The sequence below is a fragment of the Medicago sativa genome, chromosome 6, assembly GCF_051527215.1.
Source record: "Medicago sativa cultivar Bolivia chromosome 6, Bolivia_mono, whole genome shotgun sequence".
NCBI classification, from domain to species: Eukaryota; Viridiplantae; Streptophyta; class Magnoliopsida; order Fabales; family Fabaceae; genus Medicago; species Medicago sativa.
In genome coordinates this window covers 723514-739200 of record NC_140754.1, presented here as the reverse complement: position 1 = coordinate 739200, position 15687 = coordinate 723514, and the positions used below count along the sequence as shown (strand labels likewise).

Genomic DNA, 15687 nt, shown 5'->3' with positions numbered 1-15687 from the left:
GGTTTAGTTAGTTGTCTGTGTCATGGAGACGGCTAGGTTTAGATAGCTAGAATCTATTCGATATAATTGAGAATGCAAACCCTAATACCTAATTTGTCTATTTTGCCCTTTATTTTTTGCCATTTCTATTTGACCAAATGTCTAAATCCTTGCTTGTGTCTCACACAAGAATCGCTGTTCAAAAAGAAGGGTTTCACTTTGACAGCTTTGAGTGTCCAAAACCCAACAAATTCGCCCACCATGAATTGTTTCTGGAGGTCCTCCTTCTCTGTGCCGCGCCTTCTCTACTACACCTGTCAATCTTCTTCTCCTTCCCTTATCGTTCGTCGTCACTTGTCGAATGATTTGGTTGAGGAGCTTCGCAACGTATGGGTTTCGGGACTCATCGACCCTAGCAAGACGTCACTAGAAGAGAGGGCAAGTATTTACTTAGGTTGTAACCACTTGGCAAACAACTATAGAGAAAGCAAGGAAGTAAGAAATCTGGTTATTTCATCATTGCCTATGGAAAATACTACTATCCAGTCAGCTATCACTTACAGAGGGAATCAAATAACCCTACTTGACACCTCTCATTCTCTTGTTGATTTCACCTTTGATGTTCAAACCGCTATGCGCGCTTTTGACGCTGCCATTCTTGTTCTTTCTTGTCTTCAAGGTGTTCAAAACCAATCCATTCTTATTGATCAACAAATGACAAGATTTAAATTTCCAAGACTTATTTATATCAAGGCTTAAATATAACATTGGTCCCTGCAAATATGGCCCGGTTGAGTTTTGGTCCTTGTAAAATAAAAATTCAGAAATCAGTCCCTGCAAAATTTTCTGTCTTTTAAAAATACCCCTGGACCCATTTAAGCTCAGCCATGTCACCAAGATGCTGACGTGGCACATGCTGACTGTGCATAAGTGCCATGTGGCATCTGATGTGTCAATTTTTATATTAAAAAAATAAAAAATTAATTTAAAATCTGAAAAAATCTGAAAATTATAAAAAAAATTCGAAAAATCCAAAAATAAATTAAAAAATCATAAAACATTTCCGAAAAAAATCTAAAAATTATAAAAAAAATTCCGAAAAATCTGAAAATAAATTTAAAAATCATAAAAAATTTCTGAAAAAAATCTGAAAATAAAAATTTTCGAATATTAAATTTTAAAAAATCTGAAAATTGTTTTTAAAATTAAAAAAATATGAAAATAAATTTAAAAACTCTGAAAATAAATTTTAAAATATTAAAATAATTTTCTGAATTTATTTTTTTGTATAAATTTCAAAATAAAATTAATTTCTTTGAATATTATATATTCTGAAATTTCTGAAAAAAATATTTTTTTTTAAAATTAGAATCCACCAGTGTTGTTTTTATTTTTTTATATCACCCGATTGGGTTGGCATACACTTTGTGTGGATTGACTGGGTTAGGTTTATGTCCCCCCAGTTTTTTTTTGTATTTATTTTTTCCTTTTTTTAATAATATATATATGAGCACCTGACATAGACTAGAATTTGCAAGACACTACAACTTTGTTGGACTGTCTTCTATTCCTTTTTTATGTCGTTGGACTCTTGACTTATCAAAAAAAAAAATTAGAATTTTCATAAAAGAACAAGAAATTAGATTTTTTTTAAAATTAAAAAAAAAAAGGAAATTTATCTTCAGATTTTTCTTTCAAAATTTAAAACTATTAATTTATTTTTTAAAAAAATTTAAAATACATTTTTCAAAATCTGGAAAAAAATTCAGGATTACAAAAATCGAAAAATAAAATATATTTTCCAAATATTAGAAAAAAATAATTTTTCATTTGTTTTTTTAAATTAAAAATATTTTTCGTAAAAAATATGAAAATTGATTTTTGCAATTTACAAAAAAAATTAAAATTTCGAAAATTAACATTTAAATTTCTGAAAAAATCTGAAAATTATAAAAAATTTCTATTTTCAGATTTTTTTAGAAATTTTTTATTTTCAGAAATTTTTTTTATTTTCAGATTTTTTTCGGAAATCTTTTATGATTTTTAAATTTATTTTCAGATTTTTCGGAAATTTTTTATAATTTTCAGATTTTTTTGAAAATTTTTTATGATTTTTAAATTTATTTTTAGATTTTTCGAAATTTTCGGAAATTTTTTATGATTTTTAAATTTATTTTTTATGATTTTTTCAGATTTTTGAAAAAAAATATTTTAAAAAGTATTTTTTGTTTTTTAAAATTTTGGAAAATTAATTTCCATATTTTTTACATAATTAAAATAATGTTTTTTATTTTTAAAAACAGAAAATACATTTTCATAATTTAAAAATCATTTTTTAAATAATATATGCCAACTCACCTGCCACGTGGCAACTTACGCCTAGTCAGCATTCGCCACGTCAGCTCCTCAATGACATATGGCACTTTAAGTGGGTCCAGGGACTTTTTTAAAAGACAGAAAATTTTGCAGGGACTGATTTCTGAATTTTTATTTTACAAGGACCAAAACTCAACCGGGCCATATTTGCAGGGACTAATGTTATATTTAAGCCTTATATCAATGATCTTGATCAGGAACGAGTAGATCCATTCGTCATTGTAAATGAAGTCAAATCTAAGCTTCATCATTGTTGTGCTGCAATTCAACTTCCATTAGGTATGGGAAATAATTGTTTTAATTACCTCGTCGATCTTGTGAATTTAGAGTACCACAAATTTCATTATAGTAAAAATATTCTCGATGAAGCAGAAGTTGCTAAATATATGAAAACTGTAGTGTTAGAAAAAAGACGTGAGCTTATTGAAACTGTGTCCGAGGTTGATGATGAACTTGCTGAAGCTTTTCATAGTGGCAACGACATATCAGCTTCTGATCTTGATGCTGCAATTTATAGGGCTACAATAGAAAGGAAATTTGTGCCGATTTTCATGGGTAGTGCTACCCAATCCATGGGGCTAAGACTACTTATGCAAAGGTGTATTTCGTTATCTACCGAGTCCGGACAAAGTAAGTAATTATGCTCTTGATCAAACTAAGAATGGTGAGAAAGTTGAATTGTCTGCAAGTATTGATGGGCCATTTGTGGCATTGGCTTTCACAATGGAGCATAGGAGGCTTTGTAAATTGACATATCTAAGAATCTATCAGGGTGTTATTAGAAAAGGGGATTTTATTACTAATGTTAACACTGGTAAGAAGATTAAGGTTCCTCGTATGTTTAAGAGACGTTATGCAGAGTTAATTGAGGATGTTAACGTGGCTCATGCTGGACAAATTGTGGCTCTATTTGATGTTGATTGTGCACCAGGAGATACTTTAACTGATGGATCTGTTAGATGGGCAATGACTTCTGTGAATGGATTCCAGAGAAATGATCCTACTTAACCAGATGCTTTGGTTCGTTCACTAGTTTGGTATTTTAGCTCACTGTTTTGGCATTCAAACTGTGTCATTTGTTAAGATATAAAGAAACTTTCTAGTTAGTTTGCGAAACCAGTAAAGTAGCATTGCATAATGGGACACAGATCCAATTATCAACTGCTTGTGCACTTTTGCAAGATCTTTTATTTTTCTCCTTTTGTTTGGCTTTGGAAATAGCACAGATCTTTAGACCTTCACCACTTTTGTATTTCTGTGTTACTCTGCAATATGCGCAAGCGCAAGATTCTGGTTTTCTCCTTGCATTTGTTTGTTTCATTTGAACTACAGTTCTGTCTTATGACTTGCAAATTTTTCTCTGCTGCATTCTTGTTCTGCGTTTCTCTACTGTGTTTATATACCTTGCGCGTAGTTGCCTTTTGCCTAACCTAGTAATTTACATAGGGGGCTAAACTTGATTAGGTTGAGCTTGTGGCCATGCTACATAACAAATGTTACCTTTCAAATTGTTGGTTTATAGATGGCAAAGTTAATTTTATCTGAATCATAACTGTTGCAGCCATAGGATATTAACATTGAAGCTTTTATTAAGTGATAGAAGAAATAGTTTTATTGGGAAATCATAAGTTTCATATCAAAAATTTTAAACAAGTTTAAACACGATGATGTGACTACATTGAATAAATACGAATTTTTAAACAAGTTTAAACATGTCATGCCCTCAAGATTTGGGAGGGTCGAAACATTGGTTTGCTTGAGGCATTTTATCATATATAAGCGTCAAATAATAAGGAAAGTTGCATTAATATTGGTTCATGTTACAAATATTTTTGTGATTAGTTATGAAGTTATTTTGCAAAATTGCAAGATCTGAAAAAATGTTTGAAACTATCCCTGAAAAAATGTTCAAAAAGTTGCAGAGTTTGAGAAAATTTACGTCTATTACATAAAAAGTTATAAAGTATCATTAAGAAGTTACAAGATGAAGGCATAAGAAGCTGAATGATGTGCAAGTTCACATCATGCTTCGGACGTAGCAGATGTTCTTTTGTATCTGTATACTAGTAATTAGTGTGCATGGTTCAGATGAAATTCATGTATTATGTATATTTGTTAAAATGTACGTAAATGTCTGTTATATAATAACATGAATTTGATTTAATTCATTTGGACAAATTTGCTTATGATGTAATTTTTAATGTATCTAGTGTTAATTTTAACATGTATGCTAAATATTCTAGATAAATTTAGTATGAGTGTTACAACGAAGTTTCTTACTTGTGTGCTTGAGCAATTGTAAACTAGATGATTACAGTGAAAATCGCTTGAAAGTTTTTATTATTAGCACTAATTCTTTTTTATTTCAGATCATACTCACAAGCTTGGTATCCAGTTCCACTCCTATTCTTCCATCAAACACCCACTTATTTCATGTTTCGAATTATTATAGAAAGAATAAGCACAATAGGCGGTCATATATGCAGAGTGATGACGCCATTGCCTCAAAAATTTCTTTTATTATTCTGTTTATTTACAACAACAATATCAACTCATAAAGTCAAAATCAATTTTACGGACCATCTAGGCGTTCTTGCTATGAAATTGCTATGATAAGTCCTCAATATATATTTGCCATAAATTTCCTAAGTAGTTGCTATAGTAAGTCCTTTTTTTTTTCTTCCGGTGGTGTCCGAGATTTGTACCACAGACCTTGAGACCTTATCTTGCATATATTATGCATTATCCCTACTAATTGAGCTAAGTTCGCGGAGATTATAATAAGTCCTTTGTTATATTGTTGTAGATTTCCAAAAGTATGCTAATTATCTTTGTTACGCTTCATTCTTTTCCAATTTAATTTGTTCAATTCTCCTAAAAAACTTCCATCAATCTCGATATCTTTGTCTTTCTACAGAAACTAAAAGAAGAAAATGGAAATGTTGAAGAGGAAGAGATTGGAGCTAAAGGCTTCTAAAGCAAAGCTTAGTAAACCTTCTAAGGTTGTGAATTCTTGCTAAATTTTGCTGTTTGTTGAATTTCCAACATGGAATATAATTTGTACCTTCACTATCACATTATGTATGTATGTATGTATGTATGTATAATAATTTTAATTACATCCTCTTGTAATTTCTAAGTTTGCCTAGAGCTATATTGGACACACATGTTCCTTTTCAACCTATTGTCATTTTGGAGATTTCTCTAGTTTTACTTTCTCTTGACAATAAAAGATGCTGAATAAAAATGAAAATGTATTCCTGTGCATTATTTACTTTTTACACACACAACAATTTATGAAAACGTGTAGACCTCTTTTTTATATGGACACCGGAAAGAAAATTCATAATAATAATTACAATCAATGAAACCCTCCACTTCTTCGATCATAAATTAAAACCTTCATTTCTTATTGCTCTTCCCTTTGCCTTTCTTTGCATTTTTTCCTCCCTTCTTTGATTCATCTGCTTTCTTCATTCCCTTGCAAAATACAATACGTGTTTTCCCTGTAAATCAACCAACATGTATTAGGTTGAAACACTTGAGAGACAAAAATACAAAAAAAATATATATAACTTTTATTCACCATTTAGGCAGTAGGCCAGACGCCCAATCCCAAAAGCCTTCACGTTTCTAACTATTTTCAAATATCCGTCACCAAAACTTGGATGGATTTTCCAGAATTTAACCGTATTCTCAACTTTACATCCAATGATGGAAACCGCTTCAGTTGGCTATGAATTCAAAAACATTTTCAAAAACATAACTATCAAACGGATTTTTTCATTTATTTTCATCTCTAAAAATATTTTAAAAAAGTAAATCATTAAACACATTTTAATTTTAATTCTCTTCTTAAAAAGAGTTTTTAAAACTAATTTTAAATTAGATTTGAAAAACTAAAAACCAAAAGTGATTCATAGAGCCCTAATTTATATCTAGAGTAACAGTCTTTTATGTTGACTAAACTATGCAACTTGTGACATAATTTTAGTGTACCAATTTTATTTCTCCACAACGCAAACAGTTGCAGTTAAAGCTATGTGTATGTATAGTATCATGATTATTTACCTAAACTAAGGGTGAGCCAGGGTGATTTTGTAAAAGTTACGCTATGTAATGTTACCACTGTGATTACAAATAGGTAAAAGAAAAAAGGGAAGGCAAGATATTAATAGTCAACTAACTTAAATTCTTTTGTAATATTTTTATTGGTCACAAATTCTTTTATAATATGTTATTATTAAAAAAAAATGACAAAATAAATCAACTTTAAAATCAAACTAATCAAGAAGCTTGGATATGTGTAGAAACTTTGTTACCTATATTTAATCAAGGAAATTACGGTCGAAAACATGGTTGAAATGGGAGTGCATCCCATCTTCTTCTTCTTCTCCTCCTTCGTCTGAGGTGCATACCATCTTCTTCTTCCTTTTGGTGTGATCTTATCCCTGTTTGTGGAGCTGCTATGGTAGGTGTTTGTAAGTGCTCAGATTTGGTTCCTTTCCTTTATTGCCAAAGATGTGCAGCTACGTGTAGTTATGGCATGTATATAATTAATTTAATTGGGTTGGTGGTGGTAGTTATGGCAATGGAAATATCCTTATGGAGCACAATAGTAAAAAAAAAAATGATTAAAATATGTGATTTGAATAATGCATGTTGTCAAACAAAGTCAATTATTTTAAAATGGAAGGAGTATTTTTTAGTGTGAAACAAGTATCGAACTCAATACCTATTTTCTCTCTTTCATGATTCAATCAAGACCTTTAACTTCTTTATTCTTGTAGCTTAACCAAATGAGTTACTCGTCTCCATTAAAAAAAAAAATATTACGAATGTTGCAATATGTTTTTAAAACATTCACTTTCTAATACATTATCTTAATTGTTTTATTATTTTTAGGTGTCATAAAACACACGTTAACATTTACTATAAAAAAAAAAAAGAATTACGTAAGCTTAATTTTGAAAGAGTCACAAGTCAACATTTAGCAAAGTCTCTAAAGTCAACAATTCATTTCATAATCTATTTGTAAGTTACACACCTCAAGAAAATCAAATTGATGAAAAAATGATGTATATGACACCATATGAGACTTGGACAAGTAAGAAACCAAGTGTTATAGCCATCTTAAAAAACTTGGTTCACTATGTTTCAAACTTATTCCTGAATAAACAAGAAAAGTTAGATTATACAAGTCAAGCTATGATCTTGATTGGATACCATCTAACCAGTGCTTACAAACTGTATGCTCTAAGAGAAATAAATTTGAGTTGGAAAAAACACATTGAAGGTACATAACCTTTCAATGAAGGCATGAGCAGTAACAAATGATAGAATCAACTTCATTTATAGGTACAAAGAAACGGACTCGTGTGAACGAATGAGTTTTTTACTAGTTTAATTTATAACAAACATATCAACAAAATATGTAAAAAAAAAAAATCAAAAACAAAAATCTCTCATTCTTTTATGTATATATTGTATCCGAACGATTATATATATCGTATCCGAACGAAAATGAAGACATATTCACGACGTATTTCAATAGTATTCACTAATACTATAAATAAATCAAATACTTCTAGAATATGTATCCAAAAATATTCTAAAAGTATTTTCGAAGAATCTCAAACGTATCCGAGGAAATATTATTTAAAAAACAATTACAAATTTTTGTTTTTTTTTAGTATTTTGAGCAAATCCCCCTGACAAAGCTTATGGTAGGAGATTCATGAACCACTTTGTTCCCTTGCTCTCATGTTTTTTTATCAGTTTCATCAATCACTTTGTTTTGCTCAAAACTTTGACTTTTGCAACAAGAAACCACCCCATCAACACCTTGGCAACAACCAACAACGTTTTCATTGTTACTTTCTTCTACATTAATATTATTTCCATTAGCAAGCTTCTGGTCATTTTCCCCCTTAACTTCAGCAATAGGTGGCCCCATTTGGCCTCTGAAAACTTCAAGGCATTGATTTTATGGGTCATATATTGTTCAATTGTCGGAGAAGCCATCCTCTTCAATCGTCTCACAAAAGCTTAAATTGGGAATAGAATGTCGATTATAACACTCAAAATTGAGCAAGAATGAATTGGACAGATTATGGCAAAAGGATAGTAAGATAATTTTGATAGAAAAGTGATTGTAAGATCTCCTAAAGAACCTTGAAATTGTGAAGGTGTGATGGAAAAAGTTTGGAAGAAAATTAGGTAAGAGTAGTTAAGTAAAATTGGTAGTCATTTGTTTTCATATATTGTAGTAGATAAAGGAAGGAATCATGGTCCACAAACACTATACATGACATTTTTAGGATCAAAAGGAATCAAAATTTAAATAATTACCAGAAGGGTTCATTCCAACTTCATTTTAAGTTGAGTTTGGTTTCATCGTCATGTATACACACTAGTATGCAACATTAACAAGTGTTCAACTTCCCAAGTTATCCTTGATGACAAGGAAATGATTCAAAATAAGATTATATTCATTCATTAAGCAAATCTATTTTGATACCAAACTGAAGTTTTAAAAAACCTTAGAAATGCAATTCCCAAATTTAGAAAGCAATAAAAGCAATCATCTGAACACACAACAAATAGGTACTACAAAATAAAATAGAATTACTACATAAACAAACATAATGTAGGTAAATAATATCCAATAACTAAGATGGGTTTATAATTACTCTAAGGTAGTGATTTATGAAACAGATACAGACACGGACACCGAACATGACACGACACCGACACACCGACACAGTTAATAATTTGAAAAAAAATCATATAATTCGAAGAGTGTCCGTGCTTCATAGTGATTTATGAACAGTGGTGACTGTGAAGAGTGCATCAACACAAAATAAAGCAATACATTATAGAGAAGCTTGGGAGTTCCTTTTCTGTTTATGCCCTAACCTAATATATATGTGTGAAGAGTGCACAGTAAAGCAATACTAATTTGTGCGAGACTCTTAACCAAATTAGTAACCGAACCATTCCACATTTTAAAAGCCTGGCCCATTTCACAAAAAACTGAAACAAACCAATAAATCGGTTTCTCATTGTGCTTTCATTTTCTGCTTCCATTTCCTCTATCAACTGGGTTCGTTTACTAATTTTCAATCAACATCTTAGGTTAATTTCCCCTAATCAGGTTTTAGATTCAATATCTTACGTTAATTTCATCTATACATTCAGGTTCAATTGATTATCTAGTATTAGGGTTAGTTAGTTTTTTTTTTGTTTCAGATGACGATGGGATAGGGATTTGATTTGTTTTTTTAATTAGAAATTGAATTTGACCTGGTGTTACTCTTTTTTTCTATGTTAAGTATTGTGGTTGTGTTTTTTGATTTACAGGTCTCAATAATGTCTCTTTCAAACCTACCTTCGCTTTCGCCTTGCTCGGATGATCGTAGCTTCGTACATAGGAACTCCTTACCAGCGCCGAAAATTTCCGGTAGTAGACATTTCATTCCTTGTTACTTTTTGGTTTCATATTTCCTGCATAATCTGCCATTAGGGTTTTGTTTTTGATTTCATCATCATTTGATGATTTGTTTTTTTGAATTAGAAATGATCCTAACTGTAACCGTGCTTTTCTGTTTTAATTACTTTTTGGTAAAAAAAAACACACAGAATCCACATTTAACCAATGATCTTAATCTTAATCTTAATATATATAAATGTTAGACAGTTTGACCTAACCCTAATCCCGCCCTTTTTGGTGGGTCTGAATAATTTTAATGAAAAAAAGGGGTATTCCAAGGATTTGAACCGGGCACCATATGACTGCACTATACAAGTTTCACCACTAAGCCACCTCCATTTTGATTGAAATATTATTGCTCCTAAAATTGATATACCGTACTAAAGCATTTTTTTTAAAGCCACAATTACCCTAAAAGTTCCTTTTCTGATAGCAATTTCATTTCATTATTAACAGTTCTTTTATTGATGATCGTTCTTTATTATTATTATTATTATTATTATTATTATTATTATTATTATTATTATTATTATTATTATTTTCCTTTTTCTTCTCATTTTTATAGATTTAACAATCATTGCGGTTAAGATCCGTTTCTTGGTGTATGCTTACTACATGCAATGATATTAAATTTGCATTTTTAAAATTGTTGATAATTTGACTGATTCATATGTTGAGAAAGAACAAATTCAGGAACACAACCTGGTAATATTATTTGATAAGAAAATAAAGTTAATATAGCTTAAATTGGTATAATTTTTGCATTTTTTTATTGCTTTTTGCAGTTATTTTATAGCATATTATTGAATGTATAATCAATATGATATTTATATACAAAATTCTACAAAACCCGTGCATCGCACGGGTTAGAGTCTAGTTGTTACCTAAAACATATTCCTTCAGACCCCATAGCAAAAAAACAATCATGGGGTGCTTTTTAATTACTCCAATACAGTTTATATTCTATGGGGTGTTTTTGAATTGATCACCAAATGAGAACTGTTGTAAGAAAATTCCAAATGCCTTAATTTGAGGAACAAAGTTTATATTCTTTCATTTACACCTATATATATTCCTAATATCCTATAATACTTTGTTTTGGATGTTATTATGATCAAGTAATGATATAGTTTAGTTTACTTACTAGTCTAAAAATTTAAGGAGTCATCACGAGTATAATAAAATTTTACAATTTATTTAACTATGATTTATCTGTGTAGTGGTTTCAAGAAATAAATCCATAATATTTTAAGATGTAATATTTAATTAGAAGTACGTAAAGTATATAGAACAAACAATTACATGTTTCATTAACCGTAAATATTATTTACTTCAGATTTTAAAATGAATGGTTCACTTGGTCATTCATTTTGGATACAAAACTTAGCTAATATGACTTGTGACATTTTTTTTTTATAAAGGACGTGTGACTGTTTCAGAGTTAAAATTGTGTAATTCTTGGTAACGTGTGTTTTAAGACACTCCTTAAATATGAAAATATTTTATTAGAAAATGTGTGTTTTAAAATAATTGCAACCTTGAATATTATTATTTTTAATATTTTTTCTGCAAATAACATAGGTAGTCAAATATTTGGAATTGAAACAATAATCATCCTAGATCCTAATAATCATCTAGAAGCCATTGACATTATGTCATGACCTTGTCCAGGACATTTTTCATGTTAATACATAAACTTATATTAGAACAAATAAATATGTTATAATAATTTGAATAATAATAATAATAATATGAAATAAAAATTGGTTGGGTTCGCGCCGTATTTTCCAACTGTATCCATCACCCCCACGCGCACCTTATTCACCACTCGCGGGTCATATTTTCTTTTTAACACTTAATTCCTTTCATTTTACTAATACTAAAAAAAAAAAAAATGACACATTTTAAATTCAACTCACATTTAACTAATTGATGTTCAAATTAATTAATCAAAATTATCGTTTGTCATCGCATAACCAAAAGTATACATAGTTTACAAAATTATTTTATTTAAAATCAATAAGTACAGGGCTTTCTTGGGCTTTCTTTTAATGACAAATGTTAGTACTTAGTTATTAAATTGATATTTACTCATTCATTCGAGTTTTTGAGAATTTATCATGGACCGACTCTCGCAATGAATCAAGGGCTAAGACAAGTGATTATTGAGGGTGATGCTCTTAAGGGCAATCAACATCCAAGGCGGTGTTCCTCCGTCTGGTACCAATTACCAGATTGGTCGCTAAATCATTGACATTAGTTGTGTAATTCGTGACGTCAAATGAAAACACGTGGTTCTTGAAATTAATCAAGTAGTTGATACTCTCGCCAACCATGCACGAGTTTAGTTTAGACTCTCATTTAAATGTTTTTTCATGTTGTTCCAGGTTTTCTAGGTGATTTGCTCGGAGTTGTTTTTCCTAAGTTGTCTCAGTTTGTTTTGAATCTTTTGACTTCTTCTTTTACCAAAGCTCGGATGATATCTACGACTACAGAGACATTTGATATATTGAAATGCAAGTTCAAACATACAATTCTCTCCATTTCTCTATATATTAAATGTGTGACTTTTGTCACTATACAAAACTAAACAAAACTTGATTTTGATAGCTTCTTCAGCATTATTATACATGGGATGCAAGATTATCCATTTAATATATCAATATTTAATATAGAGGCATCAAAACTAAACAAAACTTGATGAAAAAGTGGCATGTACGTACAAGTAACGCAGCATGGTGAGTCATTTTTCTTCTTCACTACGCATGTACGTGCGACTATTCTCTTTGACTCTGACTGTGAGCTCGAGCATGAGGGAACATTGAAAAGTAGTTGAATAAGTAGCCAACAAGTTATTAATTAATTATAATGCCATAAATAAATAATGTTTTTTTTTTAAGGAAATGCCATAAATAAATAATGTTGTTAACTCATTTTGTTAGATCAACCTCTCATTTCAAGTTCAAAAACAACTCTCACTTTCTTCTCCATTCCTCCGCAACCATGTCTTCTTCCAAAGTCGTCAACACCGCCAAATACGGTTTCTCCCGTTATGAGATGTACAAGCAAAACCTTGCTGGAACCGTTGAATCCTACGATCGTCATGTCTTTCTATGTTACAAGAACCACCAAACTTGGCCTCCGCGTGTTGAAGCCTCCGATGACCATCCCCTTCCTAAAAGTGTTGCAACCGCTTTCAAAGCTCGCAAAAATGACATCGTCGTCAAGGTATTACTTGTTAATTCATTGCTTCATAGTCCTCCTAATTTGCACTGACTCTACAAAATTTGTAGAGTCGGTCCAACATTTTTAAAGACTTAAGTTTTGCTAGTCCAAGATGTGAACTTGCATTAGGGAGGATTTGAGGCTGTTATCTTGAACAACTGACTTGAGCAAAATTTATAACTAATTTATCGTATTATATGTTTATAACTAAATTGATATTTTGAGGCGTATTTTTTATCCAAAAGCATGTGGCTTAAACCCTAACATGTGTTGATTGGCCTTTAGGTCGGCCATGTTAATTTGTATCCAATTTTGATGTTAACTCAAATTTCATTTTGGATTTACGATTGTTAGTTTGGTTGTTTGTAGACGAAAATCACAGTTTGTGAGACGATTGAAGAGGACGGCTTCTCCGACGGCGACGTCTTAATTTTCCCAGAAATGATCAAATACAGGTATGTTATATTGTTATTACATAAGTAAACCATTATTAAGTAAGAAATGTTTTTTAAACACCATTCTTTTTTTTTAGGGATTAAACATCATTCTTATAAGATGTCTTATTCCTACCACATTTTTTACGATTTCCACTTGTATATTAATTCTTTCTTTCTCTCCTTGGAATATGAAAACACGAAAACTAAGTGTATTTTATACGTACTTAGATATACAGCATTAAAATTGTCTATTCAAATATCAATGCTCTCAGTAAAAAAAAAATCAATTCTCTTATTATGGTTCTCTCTCTAACTGGATTATTTGTTAATTAATTCTAAAAATTAAAGTGTTTTTTTTTTTTGTTGAAAGGAAATTCTAAAAAATTTAGTAGTAAGAATTTATCTCGATCAAGATATATGATAAGGCGTGATTAGAATTTGAAAGTAACGTTTGTTAAAGATGCTTGTTACAATTTGAAAGTCACAAACATATAAGCATGTTTGTTAGAAAGATAATTTTAATCAAAATTGAATTTTAGAAAAACTATTTTTATAATTTACGCTCGTTAGCGCAATAAAATAATGAAACGACACACGTCGAAACTGATTTGTATTTTATTGTGATTTAAGATTTCAGTGTTGTTACTTAATGTTTTATATTGTGAATGGTGTGTGTGTTGTTGTGTTGTTGTTTGATTGAAAAGGGGTTTGAAGGAATCAAACGTTGATAGTTTCTTCAATGATGTAATGGTGAGTTGTAAACCATGGGATGGTGGAGTGCAAGATGTGATAGCAGGTTCATATATTTTTGTGTGTGCTCATGGAAGTCGCGATGTGAGGTGTGGTGTTTGTGGGCCTGCTCTCATTGACAAACTCAATGAAGAAATTCAGCTTAGAGGATTGAAAGATCAGATTTCTGTTATGGCTTGTTCTCATATTGGTGGTCATAAGTATGCTGGCAATTTAATCACATTTAGTCCTGGACCAGATGGAAAAATCATGGGTCATTGGTAAGCATTCACACTTGTTTCTTTGATCCTCTTATTTGTTTTGAACAATGAAACACTCACGAACACGGACATCAGACACCGGCACATATCGAACATCAGACACGTCTTTCATCAGAAGTGTTGGTGTTGCAGAGGTTTTAAAAGATTTTATTGTTGTTGGTTAAAATGTAGTGCGTGCCTAATATTGAATTACAGGTATGGCTATGTTACTCCTAATGATGTGCCTGCCTTACTAGACCAACACATTGCCAAGGGAGAGGTCATACAAAAACTATGGAGGTAACCACTTAATGTGTGCTTCTGACTTCCACATGGATATTTTATTAGTTGATCAATGTTAGATATCGACATTAGAATTTGTTTATTTGGCCATCTTATATATTATATTGAATGGACTTGTCAAGATGATCAATGTTGAATTTAATTGTATGAATTGTTTCAGAGGTCAAATGGGGCCACCTATTGCTGAAGTTAAGGGAGAAAATGACCAGAAGCTTGGTAATGGAAAGAATATTAATGTAGAAGAAAGTAACAATGAAAACGTTGTTGGTTGTTGCCAAGGTGTTGATGGGGTTTCTTGTTGCAAAAGTGAAAGTTTTGAGCAAAACAAAGTGGTTGATGAAACTGATAAAAACCAAGAGAGCAATGTAAGCAGGGGGAAAAAGTGGTTCATGAATCTCTTACCTTAAAATTTGTTATTGCTTGTTAAAGTGGTTATCCATTTTGGGTAAAAAAAATGTTGCTAAATGTTGACTTGTGACTGTTTCAAAGTTAAACTTATGTAATTCTTTTTGATAGAATGTTAACGTGTGATTTATGACACTCTTTAAAATAATAAAAAAATGAAAATATTGTATTAGAAAGTGTATGTTTTAAAATCATTGCAACCTTGCCTTGAATATTATTATTCGCAATACTATTTTTTTAAAATGGGTATGAGTAGCTCATTTGGTTGAGCTAATTGATTAAATGATTATGATTTGAATCATGACAAGAGAGAAAATATTAACATAATTAAAATATCAACATTTTCAGCTTGATCAAATATTATGATTATGATTTCTTACAACAAGTATGTGAGTATTTGTCAGAACAGTGGGACTGAGTGGTCCGAAGAGGAGTTTGATGAATTCAAATACATGTATACTTTTCTTAACCGTCATAAATT

At 30.6% G+C, this 15687-nt stretch overlaps 1 protein-coding gene, 1 long non-coding RNA gene and 1 pseudogene across 2 annotated transcripts; 2 read left to right on the top strand and 1 right to left on the bottom strand.

Moving 5' to 3' along the window:
* Positions 1-240: 240 nt before the first annotated feature.
* Positions 241-3678, top strand: LOC146911859 (elongation factor G-1, mitochondrial pseudogene; annotated as a pseudogene).
* A 1911-nt stretch (positions 3679-5589) lies between these two features.
* LOC146911858 (uncharacterized) lies at positions 5590-6934 on the bottom strand. The gene is made up of 2 exons (XR_015015114.1): positions 6678-6934; positions 5590-5861 (listed from the first exon to the last, which is right to left on the bottom strand). It is a non-coding gene; the product is annotated as an uncharacterized LOC146911858 (long non-coding RNA).
* Positions 6935-12766: 5832 nt separating this feature from the next.
* Positions 12767-15382, top strand: LOC146911857 (altered inheritance of mitochondria protein 32-like). Its single transcript, XM_085718037.1, has 5 exons — positions 12767-13075; positions 13442-13527; positions 14214-14519; positions 14715-14798; positions 14962-15382. Exons 1-5 carry the CDS (start codon positions 12767-12769, stop codon positions 15206-15208), a joined length of 1032 nt encoding a protein of 343 aa, XP_085574163.1. The 3' UTR covers positions 15209-15382.
* Positions 15383-15687: the final 305 nt, after the last annotated feature.